General features: G+C 35.7%; 1 protein-coding gene and 1 long non-coding RNA gene across 6 annotated transcripts in view; one reads left to right on the forward strand and one right to left on the reverse strand.

Annotated features, from left to right (window-relative positions):
* LOC131494999 (uncharacterized) overlaps positions 1 to 20,611 on the forward strand; it is a 59,228-nt gene that overhangs the window by 1,725 nt on the left and 36,892 nt on the right. Inside the window, exons 2-3 of the long non-coding RNA XR_009253707.1 lie at positions 5,907 to 6,047; positions 8,638 to 8,681. This is a non-coding gene — a long non-coding RNA (uncharacterized LOC131494999). The remainder of the gene's footprint in view (positions 1 to 5,906; positions 6,048 to 8,637; positions 8,682 to 20,611) is intronic.
* The window catches only part of PPP1R42 (protein phosphatase 1 regulatory subunit 42), a 53,924-nt gene that overhangs the window by 646 nt on the left and 32,667 nt on the right, over positions 1 to 20,611 (reverse strand). For 2 of the 5 annotated variants that reach the window (XM_058699737.1, XM_058699738.1), the window contains 3 exons: positions 17,924 to 18,041; positions 13,784 to 13,915; positions 6,291 to 6,450 (listed from right to left, as the gene is read on the reverse strand). In XM_058699737.1, the coding sequence (XP_058555720.1) occupies positions 6,291 to 6,450; positions 13,784 to 13,915; positions 17,924 to 18,041 (410 nt within the window). Of the gene's footprint in view, positions 1 to 130; positions 214 to 6,289; positions 6,451 to 8,794; positions 10,549 to 13,783; positions 13,916 to 17,923; positions 18,042 to 20,611 lie in introns of those variants that run through there. The other 3 variants (XR_009253706.1, XM_058699740.1, XM_058699739.1) reach the window with 3 other exon arrangements.

Raw genomic sequence — 20,611 nt, forward strand, 5'->3', positions numbered from 1 at the left:
TAAGTGCCAGAGGTGGGGTGGAGGTGGGGGCACCAGCGAAGCTCTTCACTGATGACAGTGGCTGGAAAATGGATAGCTTTGTTGCCCAATAGTCAGGTTCAAAAGAAAGGACTGAGGAAACAATACTGACCACTGTGGGCCACCTGGTCATATCTGCTGCTACTCTAAGCAGCCTCTCTGAATCCTCTGATGATTCTAGAGTAGTCCTAATTCCTGTAAGAAACCATGTTCCCCGTTAAATTAAAATTAGAAGATGAAAATCTTCAAATGTTCGACATTACATAAATTAGTAACAGGTACCTTACTTAACTTTTTATATTTGCTAAGTGCTTTACAAAAAAGCACTTTATTTTTTCAATCAGTCTACAAAAACCCTTTGAGGATTTTACATTTTGTGGTTGAGAAAATAAAGCGCAGAGAGATTAAATAACTTGTGAAGGTCACACAGCTAATAAGTGGCAGAGAGAGGATTCAAGGTAGACAGATTGACCCTAATGCTTTTGCTTTTTACCAGACTATCCTATTTAATATTTGTAGAGTTCTTCATTATTTGCCAGACATTTTTTGTATCTATTATTTCAATAAAGTTAATGTTTTAACTTGACTCCCTATTAACAACTCAAACACTATTTTCATGGTATAGTATATTATTCTTTGGGAGTTCTTGTTTAGTCTTCCAGAAAGTAGAAGGCTTTAGAGTGCTATGGATTTTTTTCAGAGTGTGGTGTAGATCTTAAAATTAGATGTCTTTCTAAATATGCCAATTTGTCATTAACTTACCAGCTTTATAATGTAAAATAATGTATCAGTGAAGAAAATATATTGCTGCATTTTATATGTATAGATGTATAATATAGTAAAACAATAGGCTTTATATAATCAGTGCTTTTTTTCACCTGTCAACTATTTCCCTTAATTGTTTAGTTAAGGTATAATTTGCATAATTAAATTCACCCTTGTGACTATATAGTCCAGTAAGTTTTGCTAAAAACTACCACAGCAAAGAGATGCAGCATTTCACCTTCCCACCCTTACATTGCCTTGTGCTGACCCTTTGCATTCTACTCCTAAGCCTTGGCAATTGCTGATCTATTTTCTGTCTCTGTAGTTTCACCTTTGCCAGAAGGTCATAGAATCATACAGTATGTAGCCTTTTAAGTTGGCTTCTTTGACTTATAATGCTTTTGAGATCTGTCCATGTTGTTTTGGGTATCACTAGTTTATTTTGATTTTGAGTAGTATTTAATTTTGAGTAGTATTCCATTGCATGGATTTACCACTGTTTGCTTATCCATTCCCCAATGGGAGAGCTTTGGGTCGTTTTCACTTTTTGGTGATTATGAATAAACCACTATGAACATTTGGGTACAGAGTTTTATGTGAGCATAGGTGTTCACTTCACCTTGGAGTGAGACTGTTAGATGTGTCAAGTACATGTTTAATTTTATAAAAGTATGTCTGAATATTTTCCAAAGTGGCTGTGCTATTTTTGCATTCCTACCAGTAGTGCACAAAAGTTCCAGTTGCTCCATATCTTTGCTATCATTTCCACATTCTTTGTATCCATTTTAGTAGATTTTTTTTTAAGAAAAATTGTTGACTCAATATTTTAAAATCAGTTGATTTCTTAATCTAGATATCTTGCTTGCCAGCTAGTCTGATTTCTCAAGTTCAGCATGTCTGCTGGCTATACTGTTTTGGAGTAGAGTGCCTTTGCAGTAGAGTGCCTTTGGAGTAGAGTGCCTTTGCCTTTGCAGGTGCCTTTATTTGGACATGTACTCTCCAGTTGACCTCAATCACATTCACTTTGTTTCCCTTATTTTACCTACCTATGCCTGAGCGTGTTTTTGAGACCCCCTTGCAGAATAGTTGAAGACCTGGCTTTTACAGTCAGTGACCTCAATTCAAGGTCCAGCTATGCCTTATGGCAGTTGTGTGACTTTGGGCCCCTTTCTGACTGTGCCTCTCTAATGCTCATTTTCCCCATCTGATTCTTATCTCAACAGGTTCTGGTGTTTTAAAAAATTTGTTTGGGTAGTTAAGATTCAGGTATCAAAGTAGACATTTTAAAATTGAAAATATTGGGGCACCTGGGTGGCTCAGTCGTTTGAGTGTCAGACTCTTGGTTTAGGCTCAGGTTATGATCTCACGGTTCAGGGGTTCAAGCCCCATGTTGGACTCTGTGCTGACAGTGCTGAGGCTGCTTGGAATTCTCTCTCTTCCTCTCGCAGCCCCTCCCCACTGGCTTGCTCTCTTTCTCAAAATAAAATAAACTTAAAAATATATAAGACTTCTTTAAAAAATAAAATGGAAAATTACATAATTCTTAAAAATTAGATCTTACATAACTCTTTTCCACAGAGTAAGCCATTGACAGAGTTGAAACTAGAAGTCACAAAACCTAGCTTAGATTGTTCTAAAAAAAAAACAAAACAAAAAAACCTTGTTGCTTACCACTATTGCTCTTTTTGAGAGGGATGTCCTAATTTAAGAAGGGTTCTTTAACAACTAACTGCAAGTCTTATACCTACATTATTGATACATAGAAGTTTATTTTGCATATAAAATTAATTAGACTGATGTTAGGTTTATCACAGCACAATTAAAGGCATTTAGAGTTTTGCAGATGGGTTCATGTCAGATCATCCCAGAGTTTGCAACTAAAAATATTACTGAAGTTTTAAAACTCTTGAGGCACATAGAAGATCTGTTGTTACAACTGTTCAAACATAATCTTAGCAGTGGTGAAGGCAAGTTATTTTTACTGTTTTTAAAGTTCACTTTTTAACTCAAAGAAACCTAATACTTCCATATTCTAACTAAAGATAGTAGGTATTTTATAAATAGTGAAGTAACATACATTGAACATTTCCTGTGAATTATGGGTCCCAGAGATTCACATTCCTTGAAGGTATCTGAAACTAAGGTCATTCTAACCCAGCTACACAGTTATTTTTACAGTAACAAAAGAGATGGATTGACTCTATGGACATAGCTTAGGGTTTAAAGATAAATAATCAAGTAACAATTTGCTTCCTTCAGTGTACAGTGCTCTACAGTATTCTCAGTGGATCTTATTTACAATATGTAAATGCATTTAATGTCTATTTTAAAATTACTAAGTCTCAAGCACCTCCTAGCATGATTGAAAAGAGAGGAAACATCTGTCAAAAGTATTTACTGTGACAAACACAGAAAGAAACAATCTTTTTAATACCATAAATTATTTTTAATTGAATAGTCAAGGCATTTGTTTACAGCCAGCCTTTAAATAAAAAATAGTTTTGAACTAATCTTTAATTAAAGTGTACATTGATAGTATCAAGTTCAGTTTGAGGGTCAAAAACAACGTCAATGAGTCTGACTTTTTCCTCCCTGTAGGGAAAGCAGGCTTGTATAAATATACATGAGCACAGACTGCACACATTTATAAAGAAGGTGGAAAACATTCCCCTGTCATTGGACAGATGTTGCTTCACTGTGTTCACATAGATACGGGCACAGCTCCTAATGTGCAGAACCTTAAAGGAGCATGGGACACATACTTTCATCATTTTGGAAGAAGACTCTAAGCTCCTTTATACTTCTGAGCATTAAATGTAGACTGTAGGTGACTTGTCTGCTGATGCTAGCTCATTCTCCCCTTAAAGTAATTAAGGGAAGGAGTTGCTTTACTCAACTTTCTAGATTTTTAGATATGAAAAATTCTTTGTGTTTGGGTTAGGTGTTTTTTTTTTTTAACACTTTAGTGACCTAGCTTTATTCTCATTATCTCTTAGTTTTATGCTAACTTCATAAAATGTTAGAAGTAGGCACACAATAAAAATCTTTATCAAGAGCTTAATGAAATTCCATATTGATCACCTTTTAATAAAGAGAGGTAGAACTGATAGTCCCATTTAGTAAGACTTAAATATTTTTATGATACCAAAATGATGTTTTGGTATGCCCTCAGTAAAAATGTTATCTGAAGAAATAGAAAACTTTTAATTTTTTTAAATGTTTTTATTTATTATTTTTTTTAATTTTTTTTTCAACGTTTTTTTTTTTTATTTATTTTTGGGACAGAGAGAGACAGAGCATGAATGGGGGAGGGGCAGAGAGAGAGGGAGACACAGAATCGGAAACAGGCTCCAGGCTCCGAGCCATCGGCCCAGAGCCCGACGCGGGGCTCGAACTCACGGACCGCGAGATTGTGACCTGGCTGAAGTCGGACGCTTAACCGACTGCGCCACCCAGGCGCCCCTATTTATTTTTAAGAGAGAGATGGAACGTGAGTGGGGAAGGGGCAGAGAGAGAGGGAGTCACAGAATCCAAAGTAGGGTCCAGGCTCTAAGCTGTCAGCACAGAGCCCGACGTGGGGCTCGAACATGTGAACCGTGAGATCATGAACTGAGCTGAAATCAGACGCTTAACCGACTGAACCACCCAGGCACCCAGAAATAAAAAAAACTTTAAAACAAAATATTTATGTAATTTTTCACATTATAAAACTGAAGACTTGGGATTGAACATAATTGCCAGTGACAGAAGCAGGACATTCTTTATTTTCTTCTCCCAGGAGCCTCTCTATTCTGCCAGCTTCTTTTAGAGCAGCCTATCTTTGCAGTACATACTAGTTAAAGATGCATTTAGCTCTGTATTTAGTGTTCCTAGTTAGGAAAATGAAGATAGAATGATTTATTTGCTGTTTTGTCAGTGAGGTGATTAGAGCTTTGCTTGGGACTGTAGAATATATGGTATGTGCGGTAGTTCACAGCTGATCTAACATAGTGTGTGTGGCAATGTATAGAATTTACCAACATTGTTTTCTGAGTCTGCGTCCATTTTTATTGTTTTCCTTTCCACCTTGATGATATGTTAGCAAGATCTTTCAAAATTCTTGGCAAAGAAACGAAACTGAAGAACACTGTCATGGAATTGACACTAGTTGTGTAGATCTTTAAGAAACTACCAGGGTGCCATGGACAGAGTGGCTATGGTTTTGGTGGTAACGACAAAGGACATAAGCAGTAAAGCAGACTCTCACGCAGCTTCTGTGTTTTTTGTTTGTTTTTGGTGAATGGAGATGAGGCAAGACTAGGACTCTCTCCATTTCCTTTTTCCTCTCCCCAAATAAAGCATTTCCCAGACTCAGAGGACCCTTTCTCCCTTATGCCTCCATCCCAGCAAGCCTAAGCCACTCTTCAGGGAATGGGGGTAGGACAGTGCAGCAGTGTTGTTCATAGGTCTTCTCTAGGTGGGCTTCATTAAGTAATGCTAAGTCACCATACCTTGACTAGACTCTGCAAAGAGGGTCTCATGATAAACCTACCTGATCTTCAACAGGCAGTTCTGGAAAAAGGAAATCTATACTAGAGTATGTACCCTGGCTCTGATTACTTTCTCAATGAAATATGCTGTTGCCTCCTTCACTATATTGTAATGACTACTATGATATGATTGGAAGATCAATAGAGCAATCATATGGACTATAAATGAGAAAAAGTTGAATGAATAATTTATGGGATGTATTAGGATCTGGTTTATAATGTTCATAGCATTTATCACACTCTACAGTAATTGTATCATATTTGACTCTCCAACCAGCTTGTTGCAAGATTTTTGAGATCAGGACTATCTCATTTGAATGTTTATATTCAGTATTGCCCAGCATATGGCAGGTACCTATTAGTTTTATGAATAAATGAAGTTCTTTTCTGGTATGGTTTATCTTTACATTGAAGCAATATCATTTTTTAAAACTGAAAAAGCAATTTCCTCCTTATCAGGAAACTTAAAGTTGATTCGTATGGAGCTACATTATACATACACTCAAGGTTTAGAATAGTAACTCTTAAACTAATTTTTTAGATCATAAACCCCTTTGAGAATCTAATGAAACTTCTAATGTCTCCTGCCACCAGATGCCCTTGGCACAGTCATCTACTCACTAGTGGACCACCCATCATCAACTGGGCCTCAGGCTCCTTTGATATGATCCCTGCTCATTTAGACATCTTTACCTGCTGTTTCTGGGACTGTCCTGAGTCATTTGCCCTACCTCAGTGAGTATATGTAGTCTGTGAGTCCCAGCTCTTCTTGAACTAGTCGTTCTACCACAACTGTGTGATTATTTGAGTAGACCAATGATGAACTGAACTATTTTTGGGGGTGGGTGTGCTTGGTCAAGAAGAATTGAGAACAGAGAACAAGAAGACAGCTGGAGGGACTTTCTTCCTCTATGTTGTTGATAGGGTATCCCATCTTCCCCCAAGAAAGAAATCACATAAATATTTGAAAGAACCTACCCCATATCTTCAGCAATTTTAGGTTTATCTTCTTGGGAGCTTTCTGAGGATGCATTTCCATTTGCAAGGTTTCTTGGTATATCAGAGAAAAAGACTAATTTTGGCTTACCCACCTGTGGGTAATAAACAGGAACTATGTGATGGATTCTTTCAAAGTTACCTGTAGTGTACAAAGAATTAAAAGGATTCTGCTTTGAAACTAATAACTAAATTGTAAACAAGGCTTATAACAGCATTAGACTATCCAAAATTATAATTTATGAAATGGAATTAAAGTTAAATAGATCCACAGTAAGACCAATTAAAAACTTATATCCCAGATAAAGTATCACAGACTTTCATACATAAAAACCTACCCAGGAAAATTTATGGTCAGCCCTCATTGACAAAATGTGTACACCAATGTTAACATAAGTATTAACTTTCCTTGCATTCTGCTCTTCTGAGTTTAGTTTTTCAGAGTGTTAGGCATTTAGAGAGTATATTAGTTATGTATAGTTTATATATAGTTTTTGTAGTACGTTCATACCTTTATTTTGGTACTTACCATTCCACATCATTTTCCTGTTTACAGATCCTCCTCCCTTTCCAGTGGTTATTTCCCTTTGAATGGGGACTGTTTTATTCATCTTTAATTACAGTGCCTAGCATAGTCCTGTGCTCAGATATTTATTAAATGAATAAATGAATGTTTTCAGAGAAGCACTACAAAAGATATATACTGAAAGATATGCATATGTTTTGGATTTTATTAAAGTGTTTGATTTTGTTTCCAAATTTGGGTTATATAGTTAAGTGGCTATATTTAGGACAAGATTTTTTTTATCATAAGATACTTGAAGTCTGAAGTCATAATCCCTATTAATCTTATCATAATCCTTGAGGTAAAGCTCCAAATTTATAAGGCTATCAAAAATACGTAAAAGGTCAGGAAGTACAAAAATTACTATCTTCCTAAGAATTCCTGTTCACTGACAATGTATTTGTACAGCATTGTCTTTAAAGTGTTCATTTCAGCTCTTCTAAAGACCTGAAGGAATATTGTGGATTTTAAAAATACATAATATATATTCCAAACTTTAATTCATGCTTTCCATTTTTCTTTTTTGAGCCATACTAACAGAGCCTTTGTATAAAGACCATAGTGTTAAGTTGTTGGCCACATACCTAAGGATAGAGTTATTGTGTGCTACAAACATGTTTTCACAGACGTCACTGATTTTAAACCTGAAAGGCTCAGAACTGTAGCATTTGTTTAGATAGGGATGGCAAATGTGTAGGAGGTGAGAGAGAAAGATATCTACAAGTAGCCAAGGGAGAATAACTAAGTGTTCCTGAGGAAAACTCAGATAATTTTCTGTCACAGCTAGTCAGCTTTTAATTTTTTTTCAATTTTATTTTAACTGACCTTAGAGTTTGTTTTTCAATATAGTAAATCATATAATCTACTTAAATTTTTTTATATTATCCCATTTTTCTCTGTAGTTCCTTTTTATTTATAAAAATTATTTGTTTACATTGTCACATAATTACATATCTGGAGATTTTCTTAAATCCCCACCAATTTGAAGTGAATTTCTTTTTTTTTTTTTTTTAATTTTTTTGATGTTTACTCATTCTTGAGAGAGAGAGAGACAGACAGGCAAGCATTAGCGGGGGAAGGGCAGAACAAGAGAGAGACACAGAATCTGAAGCAGGCTCCAGGCTCTGAGCTGTCATCACAGAACCCAACGCGGGGTTCGAACTCACAAGCCATGAGACCATGACCTGAACTGAAGTCGGATGCCCAATCAACTGAGCCACTCAGGTGCCCCTGAAGTGAATTTCTATGTAGAGCAGACATCATTGTCCTTGTATCCAAGCACAGTTGAGCCAGTCATTGCTAGAGCAGTCACTAGAAGCCAAGCTGTTTGATGAAGTTAGGTAACTTTGATTAATCTCTGTACCCCTTGCTATCTTTGTGACCTTAGACAAGTTATTTCATCTTTCTAAAACTCAGCTTTCTTGTCTACAAAATGGATGTAATAATTATTTTCTCCATAGGTTATAGTGATTAAATGCAGTGATGTTTATAAATATCTGAAATGTTTAGTACAGTAAGAATTACTTCTCTTTTCTTCCCTTACCCCGTTTTCTTTATTTCCTAGACTGATGTGCTTTCTGTTTTAAATTGTTAATGATTATTAAAATAGCAACTACAATAAGGTATGAAATGATACTTTTGTACTATGTAACAGCCTATTTGGCTTTTTAAAAAATTTATAGTTAGAGGAGTTAAAATTTTTTTAATTTAAATTTTATTAAGTTTTTAATTTTAATTCCAGATAGCATACAGTGTTAATTTCAGGTGTACAATTCAACAATTCTCTACATTACTCAGTGCTCATCATGGTAAGTGAACTCTGATCCCCTTCACCTATTTCACCCATCTCCCCACCCATCTCCTCTCTGGTAACCATCAGTTTATTCTCTGTAGTTGAAAGTCTGGTTTTTGGTTTCTCTCTCTCTCTTTTTTTTTTCCGTTTGCTCCTTTGTTTCTTAAATTCCATGAGTGAAATCATATGGTATTTGTCTTTCTCTGACTGACTTATTTTGCTTAGTATTATACTCTCTAGCTCCATTCATGTTGTTGCAAATGGCAAGATTTCATTCTTTCTTATGGCTGAATAATATTCCATTGTATATATACACCACATCTTTATTCATCTATCAATGGACACTTTGGCTGCTTCCATAATTTGGCTATTGTAAATAATGCTACAATAAACATAAGGATGCTTTTACCCCTTTGAATGAGTGTTTCTCTATTTTGTATATGTTTACTGGATTGTAGGGTGGTTCTTTTTTTAACTTTTTGAGAAACATCCATACAGTATTCCATGTTAGCTGCACCAGTTTGTTTTCCCACCAACGTGCACAAGAGTTCCTTTTTGTTGACATCTTTGCCAACACTTGTTGTTTCTTGTGTTTTTTATTTTAGCCATTCTGACAGGTGTGAGGTGATACCTCATTGTTGTTTCGATTTGCATTTCCCTGGTGATGAGTAATGTTGAGCATCTTTTCATGTGTCTATTGGTCATCTGTATGTCTTCTTTGGAGAAATGTCTGTTCATATCTTCTACCCGTTTTTTAATTGGATCATTTGGTTTTTTGGTGTTGACTTGTGTAAGTTCTTTATATATTTTGGATGCCAAACATTTATTGGATATATCATTTGCAAATATCTTCTCCCATTCAGTTGGTTGTCTTTTACTTTTGTTGTTTCCTTTGCTGTGCAGAGCTTTTTTTTTTTTTTTTTAATGTTTGTGGTAAAAACAGTTAACATGAGATCTACCTCGTTAATGAATTCTTAAGTATACAATACATTGTTTTTGATCATAGGTGCGATAGATAATGTAAATCTCCAGAGCTTATTCATCTTGCTTAAGGCCCCTTGATTAGTAGCTCCCCATTTCCTCCTTACCCCAGCCTCTAGCAACCACCTTTCTACTCTTTGATTCTATGAATTTGACTGTTTTAGATACCTCATATAGGTGGGATCATGCAGTATTTTGTCTTTCTGTGACTGACTTATTTTATTTAACATAATGTCCTCAAGGTTCATTCATGTTGACACATGTTGTAGAATTTCCTTCTTTTTAAATGCTGAATAGTATTTTATTGTATGTATATACCATGTTTTCTTTATCCATTCATCTGTCAATGGACATTTAAGTTGTTTTTACATCTTGGCTCTTGTGAATAGTGCTGTAGCAAACACAGGAGTGCTAATGTCTCTTCATGATCTTAATTTCAGTTCTTTTGGATGAATACAGAAAACTGGAATTGCTAGATCATATGATAGTTCTACTTTTAAATTTTGATGCCCTACCATACTATCTTTCATAGTGGCTGCAGCATTTTGCATCCCCATGAACAGTGTGCAAGGGTTCAAATTTCTCTACATCCTCACCAACTCTTGTTGTCTTTTTTTTGATAATAGCCATCTGACAGGTGTGTGGTGATACCTCATTGTGGTTTTGATTTGCGTTTCCATGTTGATTAATGACATTCAGCATTTTAAAAATATACCTTTAGGGGCGCCTGGGTGGCTCAGTTGGTTAAGCATCCGACTTCGGCTTAGGTCATGATCTAGCGGTTTGTGAGTTCGAGCCCCACGTTGGGCTCTGTGCTAACAACTCAGAGCCTGGAGCCTGCTTCAGATTCTGTGTCTTCCTCTCTCTCTGCCCATCCTCTGCTCACGCTCTGTCTCTCTCTCCTTCAAAAATAGATAAACGTTAAAAAAATTTTTTTTAAATATACCTTTAGGCCATTTGGGGATACGCTTGTTTGAGTCCCTAGCCCATTTTTAAATGTGGTTGTTAGTTTTCTTTGCTGTTGAGTTGTAGCAGTTCTATATATTTTGGAACTTAACCCCATATCAAATGTATAGTTTGCAAGTATTTTCTACCGTTCTGTAGGTTTTCTTTTCACTCCATTATTTCCTTTGCCAAGCATGAGCTTTTTCATTCAATGTACTTCCTATCACTTGTTTGTTTTTGTTTTTGTTGCTTGTGTTTTTTGGTGTCATATCCATGAAATCATTGCCAAGACCAATGTCATGAAGCATTTCTCCTATTTTTTCTTCTAGAGTTTTATAGTTTCAGGTCTTATGTTTAAGTCTTTAATCCATTTTGAGTAGATTTTTGTGTATAGTATAAGATAAGTGTTCTTTTGTGTGTGGATATCCAGTTTTCTTAACAATTCAGTATCCTTTGCATACTGTGTATTCTTGGCACCCTTGTTGAAAATCAGTTGACCATTTATAGATGGATTTATTTTTGAGTTTTATATTCCATTCCCTATATCTGTATGGCTGTTTTATGCCAGTTTTGATTACTGTATCTTGTAATACATTTTGAAATCAGGAAGTGTGATGCCTCCAGCTTTGTTCTTTTTTCTCAAGGTTGATTTGGCTATTTGTAGTCCTGTATCGTTCCATATATTTTAGAATTGTTCTTTTCAGTTCTGTGAAAATGCCATTAAGATATTGATAGGGGTTATACTGAATCTGTCAACTGCTTTGGGTATTATAAACATTTTAATATTAAATTTTCCATTTCATGAACACAGGATGTCTTTCCATTCATTTTTGTGTTTATTTCTTTCATTAGTGTTTTGTAGTTTTCAGTATACCGTTCTTTCATCTTTTTTTTTTTCTTACCTTCCTAGTTAAATTTACTTGTAGGTGCTTTATTCTTTTTTGTGCTATTGTAAATAAGATTGTTTTCTTAATTTACTTTTCAGATAGTTTGTTGTTACTGTATCTATATGGCTTTAACGATTGCTTTTTTAAGTTAGTGGTCACACTAGATTATGAAGAAATTAATGAGGATTTTATTGAGAAAATCAGATGCAAGGGTAATTAAAAATTTTTTTAATGTTTATTTTTGAGAGAGAGAGAGAGAGAGAGAGAGAGAGCGCAAGCGAGTGAGGGAGGGGCAGAGAGAAAGGGAGACACAGAATTTGAAGCAGGCTCCAGGCTCCGAGCTGTCAGCACAGAGCCCGATGTGTGGCTTGAACCCACCAACTGTGAGATAATGACCTGAGCTGAAGTCTGACGCTTAACCGACTGAGCCACCCAGGTGCCCGACAGCGTAATTTTTTTAAAGTATAAATTTTAGGGCACATTATAATCGTTATTTTGTTGAATTTTATTGGAGAAGTTAAAAACAGATTAACCTAATTATTTCTGAAGTAGGAAGAATTTTTTAAAAATCTATTAAGATGGAGAAAACTGCATTATTTTTAGAATAGGTTCAATTTTTGGGTGAGGACTGGTATTGAATTTTGTGAGTATTTCAATATTAAGAAAGTACTTTGGCATCTTTGGTATAAAACTGAAAACACGTAAAATACTGGAATTTTTATCCTGGATCTGGTTCTGCCCTTCAAAACCAGCCAGGGATCGATGGAGGAGAAGAAATGTTTCCTGTCCATTTTATAGGTTTCAGACCTTGAAAAATTCACATTGCCAGCACAGTATCATCACTTATGAGTATACTGTCAGTTCAGAAAGTCCCATTCTTCAAAATGATTTCCCATAGTTCATATTCAGTGGACATGATATGGCAAAATCATCAGAGATCCATGCCTTTCCATCTCTGCTTCTACTCACCTCAACCTCCTTGTTCTAGATTGTCAGAGCTCCTAGGATGTGGTATCCATGCATAAAGCCTCACTACAGTATTCTAGTTTCCCTTTCTGTATTCCCCTGGCCTAACCCCTTTCTATGATCCCATCCCATTAGCTGTGAAATGAGGACTGTTGGCATTCAAACACTATCATGGAACAGAGGTAGAGGCTTATTCCAATGTTGTGGACTATAGAATCTGTGAAGAATGAATTCTAGGATGCTCCCAAATGTGATAAAGATAATTGTGGGGCACCTGGGTTGCTCAGTTGGTTAAGCATCCAATTTCAGCTCAGGTCATGATCTCACAGTCCGTGAGTTCGAGCCCCGCGTCGGGCTCTGTGCTGACAGCTCGAAGTCTGAAACCTGCTTCGGATTCTGTGTCTCCCTCTCTCTGACCCTCCCCCGTTCATGCTGTGTCTCTGTCTCAAAAATAAATAAACATTAAAAAAAAAAAGATAATTGTTACATGTTACACTTGGCTACATTTAGTTGCATTAGTTAGGCAAGGGAGGTTGACCTGTCCTTTGTAATATATGTAAACTTGGGGTGCCCAGGTGGCTCAGTGGTTAAGTGTTTGACTTGGCCTCACATCATGATCTCACGGTTCATGAGTTCAAGCCCCACATTGGGCTCTGTGGTGATGGCTCAGAGCCTGGAGCCTGCTTTGGATTCTGTCTCTCCCACTTTCTCTGCCCTCCCCTGCTTGCGCACATGTGCACTCTCTCCCTCTCTCTCTCTCTCTCTCTCTCGAAAATAGAATAAAACATTAAAAAAAAAGAAAATGTAATGTAGAAAACAGTAAGCATATTATAATCAAATTCAAGTCAAATTCAAGTGGTGGGGCATGTACATAAGAAAGGGGACAGGCTACAGAGTATAGACCACAGATATGGTTGTCATACATTTTTATTTTTTATCCTGATGGAAAATGTGATTTTTGCACTGCTGCTAAACAAATGTACTAGTGACTTAGGTTTCACAATTTATGTAGCTGATTGTTGTTTCACCATTTACATAATTAAATCATGTACTTTTGCCAGATATAAAATTATACATTTTCCTCCACCCTCATGGCTCTGTTTTCATACTGACACATTCAGACTCAATGTGAACTGCTTTTGTTGATAGTAGCCACCATTTTCATATGTAAACATTGCAGGTGGAATTTCTTAGGAATTGTAAATAAGTTTAAAAAAAAACCCAAATCTTAAGCAAAGAATCTAAACAAAAATTTCTTATTTCTTGGGATTTTTTGTGGTGAGTAGAACATCCCCTTTGCTAGTAGAAGTGATCAACGAATGAATGACAGTCTGCTTACTTATGTATGAGTTACTTGCATCCTCGTTTTTACTGTTCTTTTTCTTGCTGATTTTCTTGGCATTTTTGGATGCTTTCCAATTTATTAGGAATTGTCTTTCCATATTTTTAATTTCTTTTCCATCAAGAAATTCTAGAGAAAAATACATATGTTAAAAAATACAGTATTTAAATATATAGGTAATATATTTAAATTATATCTGAACTTAAATTATACCATAAGTTGAAGTAATTTCTTTTAAAAATACCTTATTTGCACATCTTTGTTCTTGTTGAGCTTTTATTTATTTTTAATTATTTTTTTCTGATTTCAAAAAAATATGTGCTGATTATAAACAACTTAAACACAGTGGAAAAAAACGTAAAAAGACTGTGATTACTACCCATACCTCTCCTTCCCATCACTGACAAAGATAATCACTGTAAACAATTTGATGTATGGTTTCCCTTCTGGGGTCTTATATAAACTATATTGTTTTTGAAAACAGAAATGTTGTCATATTCAACAAAAATTAGATGCTATCTATTCATTTCCATATTATGGTTATTATTCTTAGGAAAAAGCAAAATATATTTTATGTTAAAGTGAATAAGAAGTTTTATACATTTAGCCTGGTATTTTAAAAGCACATATATTAATAATGCTTACTATATTCTAGGATATAAATATAATAGGAACAACCCACAAATCTAGCTTCTTGGTCTATGAAGATTTCAACTACATTTATATCTTGTTCCCCTAAAAAAGTTATGAAAATTGAGCATCTTAAATTACACAAAAAATTTTTTGTAAGCTGTAAGATATTTGGAAAATACAAAAGTGGAAAAAGAAAAAAATTAATATTGCCTATATCTACAACCAGAAATAATCACTAAAGGCCACTGACAGTATATTTTTAACATTTTTTGTTTTCTGTTTATGTGCCCATGTATGTGTATATGTGTGTGTATATTATATAAAATTGGAACTCTATGCAGTATTACATTCTAATTTTCAATATTGTATTGTGATCGTTTTACCAAGTCTTTCTTTAAACACAATTTTTAATGGCTGACAGTATTCCATTATATATGTATACATAATACATATATTATAAAATATTAAACTATTCCCGGGGCGCCTGGGTGGCGCAGTCGGTTAAGCGTCCGACTTCAGCCAGGTCACGATCTCGCGGTCCGTGAGTTCGAGCCCCGCGTCAGGCTCTGGGCTGACGGCTTGGAGCCTGGAGCCTGTTTCCGATTCTGTGTCTCCCTCTCTCTCTGCCCCTCCCCCGTTCATGCTCTGTCTCTCTCTGTCCCAAAAATAAATAAAAAACGTTGAAAAAAAATTTAAAAAAAAAAAATATTAAACTATTCCCTTATAGGATATTTTGTGTTACATGTAATCACATGAATACAGGTGGCCTTCACCTGATAAAAAGACTGTCTTTTCTATATAGTAGTTTTTGGGCCTTTATTTTGTTTCTTTATTTATTTTGAGAGAGAGAGTGAACAGGGAGGGGCAGAGAGAGAGAGAGGGAGAGAGAGAATCCTAAGCAGACTCCACACTGTCAGTGCAGAGTCAGATGCAGGTCTCCCTCCCATGAACTGTGAGATCATGACCTGAGCCGAATCGAGTCAGAAGCTCAACTGACTGAGCCACCCAGGCACCCTGTATATGGTAGTTTTTTAAATTAAATATATCTTTTCTCTTATCATCCATGTAATGTCTTCCACTGGATTCCAGAGTGAGAAAAGAATGTAGTAAAAAATTTTAAATCAGGGGCACCAGGGTGGCTCAGTTTGTTAAGCATCTGATTTCAGCTCAGGTCATGATCTCATGGTTCATGAGTTCGAGCCCCTCATCAGGCTCTGTGCTGACAGCTCAGAGCCTGAAGCCTGCTTCAGAATCCGTGACTCCCTCTCTTTCTTTCCCCCTCCCCAGATCATGCTGTCTCTCAAAAAATAAATGTTAAAAGAAAATTTTTTTAAATAAAAAAATTTTGAAATCATATTCTTATAGAGAAAATGACAGTAACCTGATAAAATATTGATTACACTACTGAAAGTATTAACATTGCCACTTAAATATGACTCATAATATTGTTAGACCCTATGTACAAAATAAAGTGATGAAACTGGAAATATAAAGAACCACAAACCTTAGAAGTACAATTGTTTACAATTGCCTTATGTACTTATTTTAACTGAAATTAATACTCTCCAAATTATAATGTAAAAAATTGGTTAAAAGTTCTATTATCAAGCATCTTAGTATTAAGCACTTTACATTAACAGTTATTATTTTATGCTTAGTTTTCCCAACCACTTGGATTTATTGATATCTTTTTAAGATTTGTTTAATTGTATAATTTGTTAGTGTATTTTTGGATGTGATATATGTAAATCAATACATATTTTTAAAACATCTATTATAAAGATAAAGAATGAAAAATCCAAGTCCTTTACCATGATCCCTTTTTCCTCATGTTAGTGTTCCAGACAGAGCTGAGTAGTGACTAGGAGACTATGCCTCAGTAAGCCTTATTTCATGTTTTAGCAAATGATCATGTAGAGGTGGTTCAGGAGGGGAAGCCAGGTAATGGACATAAGATCAGAGACCTATGAGATTTGTTTTAATGAGTTGTTCTTAACATAAAATTTGTTTCCACTCATGCTAAGTACGTTGCTTGTCATTCTGTTTAGTGAGGACTGGGTTACTTACAAAGCATGAAATGCCTCCCCACAGTCCTTACTGGGACACATCAAACCAGGTCCTCAATTCACTTTCTATATTTTGGTTTTGTATTTAGGAAGAAAGGACATGAAAATAAGACAAGTTAGAATCAGAGAAGAGACTGAAAAGACGTATAGTGAAGTGTTAACAGCATATTTATGGTGGGATTATGAATAATACTCATTTTCTTTTCTATATTATCTGCATTTCTATAAGAAATGTATATTTTTATACAAAATGTGTATGGATTTTATAATCACAAAATATGTTTTAGAAAGTATTTATTAAAAAAATTTTTTGACTAAGTCCTGTTTATTTGGAAATCAGTACCTTATCTCTACATCTTTTACTGCATCACCTATAGTACTATATCATGAGAAGAGTTTCCAGAAATGGTTCCATTAACATTGGAAGGTTCTTAATCATCTAACATTAGTTGTATTTACTCTGCTTCCTAAGGAAAGTGGAGTAATACAATTGTATGTGGTAGGCAGGGAGGGAAGGAGATGGGAGAGTTGGGGGAAGGTGCACTGCAGATTCATTTGCGTGACTTATAAAAAATACACATGACTGTTCTCCCAGTGTATTCTGTTTCCTTCCCTTGACTGGTGGGATCAAGGGTGGTGGACAGGGTGTGACCCTTGGATATGTATTTTGAAAAATCTTGGATTTTTCTGATACACCCTCTGTCAGCTCCTCCCTACCCCCAAGAGAATTGCTGTACTAGCATCATGATTAATCAAGGTTTACTACAGCTATGTGCTTTGAAGTGGTTTTCCCATACATTACTTTTTATACTCGAGTATAGCATGTCATAGAAGTTCAGATATAGGAAACCTCACAAATGTCCTTTGTGAGAAGGCAGTCCTTATCTCTCTGATGTTGTATAACGTGGTTCCTATTGAGAAGCTATGGTCCATTACCCCCAATATAGTGCACAATCAGGATGTTATTATTTCTAAGGATCTCATAAAGGGACTCCCTACCTTGCTCTCCTTTCAAATGAAGGGAACACTTGTACGTTCCTAGGACAATTTTCAAGCAATGAAAATTTTGATTAATTTTGTCTACAGTTCCAAGTGCTAAAGAATCTCTTGGGATCTTCAGAGGATTTGTGGCAATGAGAATTTGGCAAAAGGTCAGCAAGTTCTACACATTTATGATTAACCATTTTTGTTGGTAACAGCTACATTTTCTTTTTAAAGAAAGGGCATGTGGTGCCTTAATTATTTCTGAACAGAAGATATTTTTCATGTTTTATTTCTCAATTTTAACTTTTGCTTTTATTTATTGAATTTAAAGTTGACTATTTTTATAGATTTAGACATCATATTTGTATTTCGCAAGGTTTTGTGTTAAAATAACTAAAAAGTTAACCAGGTCTCTTTCTCTAAGAAAATTATATTAATATATATAAATGTGTACCCAGTGATTTGGACACCAGTATCAGTCTGTCTCTGTATTTGGGTTTGAGACAAACAGGATTTCCATTTAGATCCATTTTCCACAGCTTCATCAACTTGTTCAGTAAAAATTCCAAATCCTATAATTAGAAAAGAAAAGCAAGGCACAAGTATATCATAATCATCAGTATTTCTTTTATATTAGTTAACTTTTTATTTTTTTATATTAAAAATTTTTTTTGTTTTTTATTTATTTTTTGAGAGAGAGAGAGAGACAGACAGAGAGCAAGCGGGGGAAGGACAGAAAGAGAGGGAGACACAGAATCGGAAGCAAGCTCTGGGCTCTAAGCTGTCAGCACAGAGCCCGACGTGTGGTTCGAACTCGTGAACTGCAAGATCATGACCTGCGCTGAAGGCCGATGCTTTTTTTTTTTTTTTTTTTTAAATTTTTTTAACGTTTATTTTTGAGACAGAGAGAGACAGAGCATGAACGGGGGAGGGTCAGAGAGAGGGAGACACAGAGTCTGAAACAGGCTCCAGGCTCTGAGCGGTCAGCACAGAGCCCGTCGCGGGGCTCGAACTCACGGACCACGAGATCATGACCTGAGCTGAAGTCGGCCGCTTAACCGACTGAGCCACCCAGGCGCCCCTGAAGTCAGATGCTTAAATGACTGAGCCACCCAAGTGCCCTGGAAAAATTTCTTTTGATAAGGCTGTATTTTATTCTTTAGATTTTAGAAAATTGTTTTTTTTTACTATGAGCTTGTAAGAACAATTCCTTTCCACATGTTAAAAATCCCCACAGGGGGCACCTGGCTGGTCAGTTGGTAAAGTACGTGACTCTTGATCTTGGGGTAGTGAGTTCAAGCCCCGTTTTGGGCATAGAGCTTACATGAAAAAAAAATCCTCACAAAACTCTGTGATATCATGAAGGTAACAAATTTGGAACATCCAGATATGTGCCTCTGTCTACATGAAGAAAGGATATTTTAGGGGAATAATTACAAGGACAGTTGGGGTCTAGGATCCAGTGCAGAGTGATTGGTGGGTCTCTTAGTCTTCCTGAGACCAATGTTTTTCTACATAAAATGGTAAAAATATTTCCAATTCTACCTACTTCATTATTCAACAGAATACTTACTGAATCATGGGCTAAGTTCTGTACCAGACTCTGAGGTATCTAAATATATAGTTTGTGAAAAATATATAGGAATTAAAAAAAATACAGACAATCCCAACCTTTCTGGCACTGTTGCTTACTGTATAACCTTAGTCAAATCTGTGTCCTCGTTTATAAAGTGCGAATAGTTAGGGTTATTCGTTGTGGCATATAAAGTGTCTGGAACAAAGAAGGGAAGTAATAAATATGTTGGTTTTCTTTTTGTCTGCCCTACCACCCCTTGGCTTATAACCTTTCTCTTAATTTTTGTCAATAAAGAGCAAAAACTGTTGTAAGGAAGAATAAGCTCCTGACTCACCGATGAGTAGTTGACTTCTTATAATAAAGTTCTCTTCAGAAGTTGTAACTTCGTCCTTCAGTCTTGGGCCCTGGATTATGCCCTGTCCACAGTATTTGTTCAACAGCCTTTGATACAGCCACGATTATTTTATGTGAGAGTTTCACTGTATTTCTCTTAGCCTAAAAACTTCTAAGGAAGGAATTGTGTAATGTATTTTTGTAGTGTTGAATATGATGCCCATCGTCCCAAAAGTTAATAATAAGAGAACTTTAAATTTAATAAAGAGAGTCCTGTAGAGTTTAGTTAATTGTTCCTCACTTGATAAATGACCCTCAACATACTCCCTCCAGTGTATGTTTATTTAAGACTAAACTAATCCTATGCTGAAATATGATTACCCTTTGGATACGCTCTGGTAGTTCATTGCCTTCCTGTCTTTAATAAAATGCTTTCACTTTCCGGCCCTTCAGTGTTACTAAAGGGAGCAGACATTCTTCTGGACAGTCTCTGTTTGATAAATGATCATGTCATGCTATCACTTAGAGGTGTGCTGCAAAATACTGAGGAGCTGATTCTATTTCTAATGCAGGGCTGGTGCCCAAGCTTCTGTATAGGCGCTTGCAGGAACTGGCAGTGCTTGCTCTACAATTAATGATGGCCACTGATGAACCTGTATTTGACCAGCATGCAATCTTTATTGGAAATGTCTGGTCCAACTGTCCTAACTAAATCTAAAGACAGCCATTTGTCATCCCCCTGACTGCTTGTCATCATCTGCCTGGGAAAATCTATAATTTTTGGCTTGTTTCTGACTAAACTGTAGAGTGAATAAATTTATCTTTGGGTTACTCTGCTTGTCAGGATCAATATTGAGCAGAGGTTGAATAAATTAGAAACTGGAAAAACATGACAGGCCATAGTGGTTTGTTCGTTTGTGTCTTATAAATCAGATATTTAGTTTATCTAAGAGGCAAGCACATCAAATTTTTTATTTCCACCACTCATTCTGAAGATGCTTTACCTCATGATAAATGGTCCTCAGAAAACCAATGAAGTAAATCACTAATATATCTGATTGTGAGATGAACTTTTCAGATCATTTTATTGATTTTGCAAACTTTGCAGACATAAAAACTATAGGTAAAGATTTTTTATGTTATTGTTCTTTCAAGTTTTTATCCATTTTTGCAACCATGATATTTATTTGACTAAATATATCATCAAAGTTTATAACATTGGCCCTAGTGAAG

This window comes from Neofelis nebulosa, chromosome 14 (assembly GCF_028018385.1).
Source record: "Neofelis nebulosa isolate mNeoNeb1 chromosome 14, mNeoNeb1.pri, whole genome shotgun sequence".
Classification (NCBI taxonomy): Eukaryota; Metazoa; Chordata; class Mammalia; order Carnivora; family Felidae; genus Neofelis; species Neofelis nebulosa.